This window comes from Sycon ciliatum, chromosome 12, assembly GCF_964019385.1.
Source record: "Sycon ciliatum chromosome 12, ocSycCili1.1, whole genome shotgun sequence".
Taxonomy (NCBI): domain Eukaryota; kingdom Metazoa; phylum Porifera; class Calcarea; order Leucosolenida; family Sycettidae; genus Sycon; species Sycon ciliatum.
This window is the reverse complement of record NC_088654.1, coordinates 27,937,006-27,949,130: the sequence shown is the minus strand read 5'-3', so window position 1 is coordinate 27,949,130 and position 12,125 is coordinate 27,937,006. Positions and strand designations below refer to the sequence as shown.

General features: G+C 48.5%; 1 protein-coding gene across 1 annotated transcript; it reads right to left on the bottom strand.

The window, feature by feature from the left end:
• Positions 1-8,967: 8,967 nt before the first annotated feature.
• On the bottom strand, positions 8,968-11,661 carry LOC135828105 (NACHT, LRR and PYD domains-containing protein 3-like). The gene has a single exon (XM_065340538.1). The coding sequence runs from the start codon at positions 11,659-11,661 to the stop codon at positions 8,968-8,970; it is 2,694 nt and encodes an 897-aa protein (XP_065196610.1).
• Between the last annotated feature and the right edge of the window lie 464 nt (positions 11,662-12,125).

The window sequence follows — 12,125 nt, the reverse complement described above, 5'->3', positions numbered from 1 at the left end:
AGCTACGATTTCAGCTAACTTCTCGATCTGCTGCTTCACAAAGTTCAACTATTTACAAGTCCTGACTGTTGTAGTCTGAAGCTGGAGTCTCATCGCCCACCTACAGGTAGCTTTTGGAGCTGATGCTGGATTTCCCGACTTGGACTCCTTCCGCAAACTCTCGCAACATTACTACAGTGTATGCTGTGTTTCCGCACGCTCGTGTCGACATGTTACATACTGTACATGTACCGGGAGGAGCTTGACGACCTCCGCTGACTCCAGGTTTCCGAAATACTGCCGTCGTCTTCGGTGATGTCGCTGATGACATTCTCCCCTTGCAGGACGTGCACATAGTTGTCGTCCCAGGGGTAAAGACTATGTTGTCTTTCGAAATAGTTCTTCATCACGCTCGCGCGAATGATGTTTCTCATCATGAACTAGTTCCGACGGTGTGACACGGCGATGGTCTTTGGCGGGGCACTGGCTTGGCGAAAACGATATCTTCTTGTGCAATATAACATTGATCGGCTGCAGATGAGTACAGTCACTTCGTGGTTGGTCCAATAGGAGGGCAGCTACCAGGAAAGAGGCAGGACTCATCGAAGACGAAGCGCTCGCAACAAACAATAGCACTCGAAATATCTCGTAAGATTTAGGGCCTATCGCTTTGAGCCACAGCGCTCACAGCCTTGCCTACTTCATCAAAGTGAGCTCTACATGTTCGTTGACCTCTTCACACTACACAGAAGAGCGAAACAAGGATTATGTCTTAGCATTTCAACTCCAACAGCAGACCATTACCAGTGCGAGAGAGAAAACTACAAAGGGCTTTGCTTTCTGTCGCATCGTCTCTCTTGCATGCAACTAACGAGAAAACCGTGTACTTACCCTCGCATTTACACGCGAACTATCAAACACGTCCTGTGCCGCATGCTGATCAGGTAGTGCCATGTATGTGTTGTACAGTGTACTCTCAGTTGACATGCCCCCTTTCGAACCCAGACAATCTTTTCGGGATTGGTCTATTACACTAGATACTCTAAAACAATAATAACGGATACAATTACACTAGATACTCTAGATACTAGATACTCTAGATACTCTAACAATTTTATCAACAATTATGATAATTACCACATCAAATGCTGGGGAGACCTATCCAGAATCGGCAATATGCTGGCCCTGGCCTGGAGATCTGCAACTACAATCAGCTTCTACTTTGCAACATTAACCATTAACGGATTAGTCCCCTTTTGTCGATTGATGGATCAATCGGTAGATTCGGCTCTGTTTTTCTTTTCTTTCTTTCTTGTTTTGAATTGTATGTTGAACTCATTGGATCTCTTTGAATTCTGTATCTCGTTATCGTTATATTGTCCTCTAGCCCTCTCGCTTAGGATGAGCTTTCTTTTTCATGCCAGCTTAAGCGAAGGCTATATACCTGCTTTATGCCAACGGTTGATGCCAACGCCAACAAGCAAAATAATCATAAACTGATGTTCAAACTGGACATACCAAAATGCAAATGTACTTCGAAGTAGGAGTTTGACATGTTTTGAGTACTAGAAACTGACACGCTTAGGATATCGGGCGTTCAAACAGAGATTATAACATATGGACGTGCTTAGCTGCAGATCAGGCATTCTTCTCTACAGTCAAATTCACTGGAAACTTGCACCTTAACATTTAAAAAGCTCCCGTGGAGACCCGGTAGTAACATTTTAGTTTACATTTTCAATAGATTTAGTACAAATAGAAGTCACGGTCAGCGGAAGGAATCTACTTCAGTACTTCATGCAAGGGCATGGGGCAGCAGGGGCAGTTGTGCGGCACCATGTTCATTCGAGGACATGGGGCAGCACGTACCCGCGGCGGTGAGCTGCAATGATGCTAGCTGTTAATGAGCATAAACGCTGCGCTTTAATGCGACACACACACACAAACACACACACACCCGCACACACACACACACGCACCCATGCTTCCTTTCCTTCACGTCCACTCCCCCAGCCAGAGTTGATTATTAACTTTACAGAATAACACCACTACGGTGCACACATCACACAGCCGAACTCTTGCCAGACGTAACATCACACAAACACAGACACAAACACACACACACACACGCACACATATACACACACACATACACACCTCAGACCTCAGACCTCAGACATGCCCATCGCGGAAGCGATGATAGCGAACAGCTATGATAGACATAGCAACTTGTGCTGGGATTACACCATTCAACAGCTTGCAAGGCTGATGAATTGACCGCCACTATTTTTAGCCTGGTATCCACCACACAGCTGTTTGAAGTGACTTTTTCTGGTCAGTGAATCCCTATTTTTCGTTTTTCCATTTTTTTCCTACACACACACCACACCACATACTCCGGCATACACTGGCTGTTGGTAACCACCCAGGAGAATACACATACACACACACAGACACACACACACACCATGTACAGACACACACCATGTACAGACACACACCATGTACACACACACACACACATAAGCGCACACACACACACACACACCCCATGTACACACACACACCACACACACACACACACACACACACACACACACACACACACACACACACACACACACACACACACACACACACACATAAGCGTGCACGCACACAGACACACGTTTGGCACAGACCACACTTCTCCATCATAGCGAGTACGGGTACTTACCGAAAGTTGTATCACCAGTTCACCTAGCTGATAAAGCGCTGTTCAACCCCAGTCGAATGCCAAACAGAATGTCGACTTTACGGGGCTTGTGGCGAAATGTCCACTCTCGGTCGCATAGGCAGCGGAATGTGGACTGTACGGACGGAATATCCATTCCCTGTGCCATCCCCAGAAGAATGTTGGCTGTACGGAACTTGTGACGAAAATATTAATGTCCACCAATGTTGTGTCGACAGTTGCGTTCCGGTTAGGCCACACACCTGAGCCTGCCTCGGCGGTCCAAACATTGCTGCTTACCATCTCAGGGCCAGATGGTGCTCTACTCTCGACTGTTTGAAACACTAGGAGATAATTGAGTATAGCCAGTCGCCGTGTTGTTAGGTAACTGCTGGAATCCACAACTAACGTAACACCACTTGTAGCTGCATGTAGCGGACATTGCAGACCATGTCACATAGAAGGTCACCTCCACACAACAAGAGAGACGGACTCAAACACACAAACCATGTAAACTGGAAAGATGACTTCAACAATTTTGACTTTGCCTTCAGACTCAGAGCACATCATCTGACTGAGTCGTGTCGTGTCATGATGTATCACGTAATGTGAGCGAATTGTGAGAGACTGAGCTGTGTTGGAGTGAGCGAAGTGTGAATCACAGAGCTGTGTTGGAGTGAGCGAAGTGTGAACCACAGAGCTGAGTTGGAGTGAGCGAAGTGTGAATCACAGAGCTGAGTTTGAGTGAGCGAAGTGTGAACCACAGAGCTGAGTTGGAGTGAGCGAAGTGTGAACCACAGAGCTGAGTTGGAGTGAGCGAAGTGTGAATCACAGAGCTGAGTTGGAGTGAGCGAAGTGTGAACCACAGAGCTGAGTTGGAGTGAGCGAAGTGTGAACCACAGAGCTGAGTTGGAGTGAGCGAAGTGTGAATCACATAGCTGAGTTTGAGTGAGCGAAGTGTGAATCACAGAGCTGAGTTGGAGTGAGCGAAGTGTGAATCACAGAGCTGAGTTTGAGTGAGCGAAGTGTGATCTAAAAAGCTGTGTTCTAGTGAGCTGGTACTGGGTTTGTGTACAAGTGCAAGGTACGGTGTTGGTAAGGGTGTGTGAAAATCAGTGTCAACCAGTACAGGGAGAGCTGAAGGCTTTCACGACACACCCTGATGTAACTACACGTCACTACATTTTAGTGATACAGATCAACCTGCGTTAGGAAACGGTCAACACTCTCACGCACGCACGCACCCACACTGACGGACAAATACCAACACACACACACACACACGTCCCCACCACACACACACGCACACACACACACCCCAAACACACACACACGCACCTCCCCACCACACACCTTGACCTTGACCTTTGACGCCCATCGCCGGAGGCGATGATAGCAATGCTACGGCAGAAGCCATAGCAACTTGTGCTGGGATTGCACCATTCAACAGCTTGCAAGGCTGAAGAATTGACCGTCACTACTCAGCCTGGTCTACACCATACAGCTATTTTGAAGTGACTTTCTCTGGCCAGTGAATCCCTATTTTTGGTCTTTTCAATTTTTTTCCCGCACACACATCACACCACATACTCCGGCATGCACTGGCTGTTGGTAACCACCCAGGAGAATGAAAGGAAAGTCAGGAAGAGTCTGAGAAGAGAAGAAAGCCGTGTGTGACCATAAACGTCGGGAATCGAACCCGCAATCTATCGATTGGAAATCGCTGCACATACCACTGCACCATATGGGACCACACACACACACACACACACACACACACACACACACACACACACACACATACACACACACACACACACACACACACACACAAACACACACACACACACACACACACGTCCCCACCACACACACACACACACACACACACACACACACACTGACACACACTGACACACACACATACACACACACACACACACACACACACACACACACACACTTACTTGCTCACTGCCAAAACTAGTCACGTGGGTCTCCCAGGGAGAGGGGAAGAAGACTCAAAAAGGAATCTTGGAAAGATGACTCGCTATTGTATGGCCCAACGTCCGGCACCCCCTGAAATCCAAAACTATGGGTGGACTTGGAAATGATCCCACTTATGGGTTCATCACACCTCAGTATGAGGGTGAGGACAAGGTGCAGAAAAATTGAGGATTGACGGCATCAGGGTATCCGTCCCGTGATCCAACTGCAGTTGCCCCTGCTCTCCCCCCCCCCCCCCCAGTGGAAGTAATACTTAGTATTAGTGTGGGTGGCTAAATCAGAGTGGATCTGATATAAGCTTCACTAGCACCATTGATTACACAAGAGTTAATCTAGCCAGAGGTTTTCCATGGTTAACAGGTATGTATTCTCAAATAGAAAGGGTATGAACCATGAAACCAACAAAGGTTGTTGTTGTTGTTGTAGAAGTTTATTTAACGTCGCACCACAAACAGGCGATTTCGCCTCCTTTGATACATGTGGACGACAGAAGGAATGAGAGAGAGGGGGGGGGGACAGAAGTATGGAGAGAGGAGGGTAGAAATAAATAAGCAATCAACCTCAGGGCTACACCAAAGCTAAAACGGAATGGGAACATACTATATACAAAATAGCTTCATACATATATTGCAAAACACGTTTACTATTCTTCAGTCCGCTATACCACAGAAACACACTAGCCGAAAAGCATTTAAACGGAGCCATGATGCGCTTTTAGCAGGGCACAGAACTGAAGGTGGCTGGGCTCGGAACGGAGATCAGGCGGGAGCTGGTTCCACAGGACTGCGCCGATGAACTGCATGGTCGCTCGACCCGCAGGACCGGGCCAAAATGGTACTCGAACGAGGTGATGTGCTGCTCCCCGAGTGCGGTCACCAGTAACTCTCACGAAGAAGCTGGTGAAGAGGGAGCTAGCTCGGGAGAACAGACAACGACGGACAAAGATGAGGAGCTTAATGGTAAACATGTCCTCCAGGGTGGTGAGGCGGAGCTGTTCAAAGATCGGGCTCGTGCGCGACCACGGTGGCAGACCGAAGAAGCCGCGGATAGCGCACTTCGTTAGACGTGTGAGGGGCTCCATGTTGCCAATTTGAAGTGACGGATAAAAGGCGTTGGAAGCGTACGACAACCTACCCTGGATCATCGACCTGTAAAACAGGATCTTTGACGCCAGGGTGAGGCTTCGGCGGCTCCGCCACAGCGCACCTACTGACTTCCGCACCTGCTGGATTGTGTGATTGACGTGAGGCTCCCAGGAGAGCTGCCCATCTACCATTACGCCCAGGTACCGCGCTTGTTCCACAACTGCAAGGGCTGCATTCCCACAGCGAATTCGAATGTTATCTGTGTCAGGGGCTGGGCCTCTTGGGGTAATCAACAGAGCTTGCGTTTTCTTTTGGTTCAGCATTAGCCCGCGGTCCTCCAACCACTGCGACAGGCCAGTGATGGCTGTGCTTAGAGAAGAGCACACTTGTTCGCAACTGCCCGAGGCTTCAATTGCAATGTCGTCTGCAAATTCCTGGTTTGTGACCTGCTGGGGCAAGCAGCATCGAAGGTTACGGATGTATAGTGTGAACAGGAGGGGGCCGAGGACGGATCCTTGCGGCACCCCTCGACTGGAAAGGTGGCAGGTACAACATTACACCTTCAAGCAGCCGAGCCTGTTGGCAACAGACCCAACGCAATCAGGCATAAGTGTACCTAGTGTACCTACCAACCGAACTAGCTGGCACACATACACACACACACACACACACACACACACACCTCAGACATGCCCATCGCGGAAGCGATGATAGCGAACAGCTATGTTAGACATAGCAACTTGTGCTGGGATTACACCATTCAACAGCTTGAAAGGCTGATGCACACATACACACACACACACACACACACACACACACACACACACACACACACACACACACACACACCTTTGACCTTTGACCTTTGACGCCCATCGCCGGAGGCGATGATAGCAATGCTACGGCAGAAGCCATAGCAACTTGTGCTGGGATTACACCATTCAACAGCTTGCAAGGCTGAAGAATTGACCGTCACTATTCAGCCTGGTCTACACCATACAGCTATTTGGAGTGACATTTTCTGGCCAGTGAATCCCTTTTTTGGTCTTTTTCATTTTTTTCTTTTTTTTCTTTCTTTTTTTTCCCACACACACATCACACCACATACTCCGGCATGCACTGGCTGTTGGTAACCACCCAGGAGAATGAAAGAAAAGTCAGGAAGAGTATGAGAAAGAGAAGAAAGACGTGTGTGACCATAATCGTCGGGAATCGAACCCGCAATCTATCGATTGGAAATCGCTGCACATACCACTGCACCATATGGGACACATATGGGACACACACACACACACACACACACACACACACACACACACACACACACACACACACACACACACACACACACACACACACACACACATACACACACACAAACACACACACACACACAAACACACACACACACAGACAAACACACACACACACACACACACACACACACAGACAAACACACACACAGACAAACACACACACACACACTTATACTTGTACTTGCTCCCTGCCCAAACTGGTTAATTCCCAAACTCTGGGTGGACTTGGAAATGATCCAACGTATGGGCTCACCACACCTCAGTAAGTGGGGGAGGACAAGGTGCAGAAAAAGGATTGACTGCATCAGGGTATCCGTCCAGGGATCCAACTGCATTTTACCCCTGCCCCGAGTGAAGGTAATACTTCCTGCTAGTGTGGGTGGCTATATCAGAGTGGATCTGATACAAGCTTCACTAGCCCCATGATTCCACAAGAGTTAATCTAGCCAGAAGTAGTCCATGGTTAACAGGTATGTATACTTCAAAGAAAGAGAGTTTATGAACCCTGAAACCAACAAAGGTGGCAGGTACAACATTACTCCTTCAAGCAACCGAGCCCGTTGACAACAGACCCAACACAAGCAGGCATAAGCGTTCCCGCCAACCGAACTAGCTGCCACACACACACACACACACACACACACACACACACACACACACGCACACCACACACACACACACACACACACACACGCACACCACACACACACACACGCACCATTTGACGCCCATACAGCAGAAGCCATAGCAGCTTGTTCTGGGATTGCATCATTCAATAGCTGGCAAGGCTGAAGAATTGACCACCACTATTCAGCCTGGTCTACACCACACAGATTTGTTCTGGCCAGTGAATCCCTACTTGTGGTCTTTATTCATTTTTTTGCCGCACACACATCACACCACAGACTCTGGCATACACTGGCTGTTGGTAACCACCCAGGAGAATGAAAGAAAAGTCAGGAGGAGTCTGAGAAAGAGAAGAAAGACGTGTGTGACCATAATCGTCGGGAATTAAACCCGCAACCTCTCGATTGGAAATCGCTGCACATACCACTGCACCATATGGGACACACAATATACACGCACACACACACACGCGCACACAAACACACACACTCCACCTGATCCCAACAGACACGCTCGCTCATGTACACACACACACACCACACCTCACCTCCGACCTGCCCATCGCGGAAGCAGCTATGTTAGAGATAGCAACTTGTGCTGGGACTACAGCATTCTACAGCTCGCATGGCTGACGAATTGACCGCCACGGATTTTCGCCTGGTCTACACCACACAGCTGATTGAAGTGGCTTTTCCTGGCCACTCACGTACGCGCGCCCGCGCGCACGCACACACACACACACAGACACACGCATGCGCACGCGCGCACGCACAAACACACAGTCCGGTATCAAACAATATCAAAGACAGGCTCAGCACATTTGATCGTCAGGAGATTCGACCTGGGGTTGATATTACATTTGTACATTATAAAATTATAACTTGGCCGTGATTAGTCAGCCTGATACGAGTTCATGAACAGCAAAAATACTCAAGAAAAAGCACACACTCGGGGGAAAAGAGATTGTTATAAGCAGAGCTACTAAGAAAAAATACAATGTATTCTCTACAGTGGTTGTACTACGAGAGTGGGGTATAGACATGGAAATTATTTCAATCAATAGAAAAATGAAAATTCAAGTATGACGACAGTAGTGGCTTCTCTATGTACATTAGATAGGTAGAAAAAAAGAACTGGTCTAGGCTTTGCTGCTGCTGCTGCTGGTCTGTGCTCAAGAGACAAATCAGGAAACTAATCATCTACACACTCACATAATGTACACATACTACAAACACAGTCATCACCAAGCAGAGATTGAAGACAGGGTACAGGTAGGGTCACGGACAAGCTGCTCAAGCCGGGACCGCAAAATGGCATGCTCACGAATATCGCGTGAAACCCATAGTGTACGCAACACAGCATGATACTGAACAGCTCTGACAAACCTTTCCAAACAATCATCATCATACTGGAAAACACAGTCCCATGCAATCAGCTTACACAGGTTAGGGCATGACTCAACAACTTCACTAACACATGACAGAGGGACAACACCACCTGCACCTATACCTATACCATGGTAGGTCACATCGGCTCCACTCAGCTTAGAACAAGTAGACAATGCTTTACACACTGATACAACACCATCACTATCTACACGATTACCATACACACTGACATCCACTAGACTGCCTGACAAAGACTGAATGATGGACGACAGTATACTGCCATCGTCACATGCATTCAAGACAAGATTAAGCGTGCGTACACCCTTGCATTGCGACAGACCAGCAGCAACGCGTCGCAGACCAGCATTCCCAAAGCCAGAGCCAGAGAAATCAATGGTACTGCTATCAAAGCAATAATGTGTGCTGAGAAAGTGCCCAATAGATACACAATCAAAAAGAGATAGGCTTACACGGGAGAAGCTAATGCCTTTGTGAAACACTTGTGAAAAGAATGAACAATGACCATTACAGGACACACCTTGATACTGGCAGTGTTCATGATGAGCCACCAGAAGATGAACCAGATAGCGCCGTTCCTCGGTCGACTTCGCTGGACGAACTGCAGGCATAGCAGTAGCAGTAGCGTCCTCGGTGGATGACGGGTCCGGTGTCTTGGTGCTCGGACGCATCATATGCTCGCATTGTAATGCGGCGACGGGATTGACGCTGCGCACAGCAGTGAGGAATACTTCCGTGTTGGGATCCACTGCCTCCTTCTTCCACACATCGATGAGAGTTGACAGAAATAGTTCGTCTGTCAACTCTCTCCCCCGTGGCAAAGCGCTCTCGACACGTTGGCAGCCGTTGCCCTCACCGCACGTCTCCTCCAGCAGCTTGTAGGCCAGTTCTTGCATTTTCTCATACGTTAGCGTTGCGCAAAGCATGGACTGCATCCTTTCAAGACCCGGACGTGCAGACTTGCGATGGAAGTAGCTGACAATGTCAGCCACAAGACGAGAGTCGGCGGTGTCCGATGTCGACGATATACGCTCCTCACAGATTAGCCGCCAGAGATGCTCCATGACGACGAACGAGGGCTTGCGCGGTAATAGTGTAATGACGAAGCGCCAGAACATTGACATGTGACCACCGTAATGACCGACTCTCTTCACCAGCCATGCCGCGTCATGCTCGTCCTTCAGCACTTCGCGTGACAGATACCATGCCGACATGAACTCCTGTAGGGACAGGTGAGCGAAGCGGTACTGTCGGTTCTCAGTCGAGCTGCTGTCTTTGTAAGCAATCAGGAGTCCAAGCTGAACAGCGGCATCACTTAGACCAGCGCTTTTCACGTCCGACTCGCTGAACACGGCCTTTTGCACCGACAACATTGCAAGTGCAAAGCGGGAGATCTCGTACAGCAACTCAATCTCCCGTGCATCCGCCTCGGCAAACGACTTGTGCAATTTGCCTGCATTCCGCTCCAAGACACGTAGAAGTAGCGACTCGTACAATGCTGTGCTCGATTTCGCCAAGCCACGTCCGCTGTGGTACAGCTCACATGCCAGAGCAGCAAATAATGGAGTTCCCATCAATGCTAGCATGTCCGGCTGTGCATGCAGCTTCTCCAGCATCTCCTCCGCTTGTTTTCCGCCCACCACTTTTCTCACGTACGTCTTCACGTTCTCTTGTGAGAATCCGATAACCTCCAGTTGTTGATGGTACTTTCCACATTGGCTTAACTTGTAAGCATCGGCGCATGGTCGAGATGTGACCACCACATGCATATCAACACTGCGTTCCCTCAACAGCATGTCTTGCATATACGGGCTACATTTCTCCAGGCTGCATTCGTCCATGCCGTCAAGCACAACACAGAGACGTGACGGATGACGGCGAAAGTAGCGAGCTATCTCCTCCAGCTCATCTTGTTCCATGTCCAACCTGTCGAATCGAGCAGCCAGCAACTCACACAGGCTAGTTGCAGATCGCACCTCAGCACGTCGTAACTCAACGGCCAAGACAAGATCAATCTTCTCCTTCAACAGCGAATCTATAGCCCACAGGTATTCCAGCATGAGAAGGAAGATTGTAGATTTGCCACTGCCCGCACTGCCAAACGCAAGCACGTTATTCTTTTTCACTCCAATGGACACGTTGCTAGCTGCACGAGACAGAAGTCCACATTCGGAATCAATTACTCCGCTGCCGCCTGTTTGGCCCTTTGCACTATCGCTTCCTGTGTCAGAGAAGATCTCGCTAAGCTCAATGCCACGTGTCTTTGCGGACTTTCCATCCTGAGCTGCTCTGATAGCATCTAGCTGGCGTGCTCTCTCAGATTCGGAGGAAAAGAACGACTCGCCCTTGAAAAGCGTTTCTACTTCATCCTTTGTCAGCAGAGTAAGATTGACAAAGAGCTCGCTCAAAGATATTTCCCCATCTGTTCCTAAACCTCCGCTGATCTGCACACCACGATCCTTGACCGCATCACGCAATCGTGTCTGCGCCTTTAGGAGAGACGCTGGTAATTTGTGATCCTCCGCCATCGTCAGTCCTCAAAGACAAAGGATTCGAGTATCGAGCGTGTGTTCATTATCTACATAATTATAGCAGAAATCACAGTCGAGTCATAACCAATCACTTGTCAGCTAAAATAAATAATTTAAATATTATTATTTTCGCCGAAGGCGTGCAGACTAGCGCTAGCGACCGGCAGTGCATGAGTCATTCATTCCTTCCCACCACATTCTAGTGCAGTGAACAAGACGACTCATCTTACGGCTTGAAAGTGCTACGTCACAGCATAGCAACAATTTCAAAAATTCAAAAAATGGATCCACTTGGATCCAGTTTTTGTATGGATCCAAGCACATAATCATTTCAAGCGGTCTTACCCACAGCATGGTGATGTAGCCAGTGAAACTGACTGATTTGGCTACTGGGGCGGGGTTACAACTGGTGGCGAAATAAAAGTCACACCTGCATGCGACATGAGTGGGTTGCTATGCAC

What these genes read in the sequence shown, in the direction of transcription:
- LOC135828105 (XM_065340538.1), bottom strand. Translation starts at nt 11,661, where the DNA reads ATGGCGGAGGATCACAAATTACCAGCGTCTCTCCTAAAGGCGCAGACA.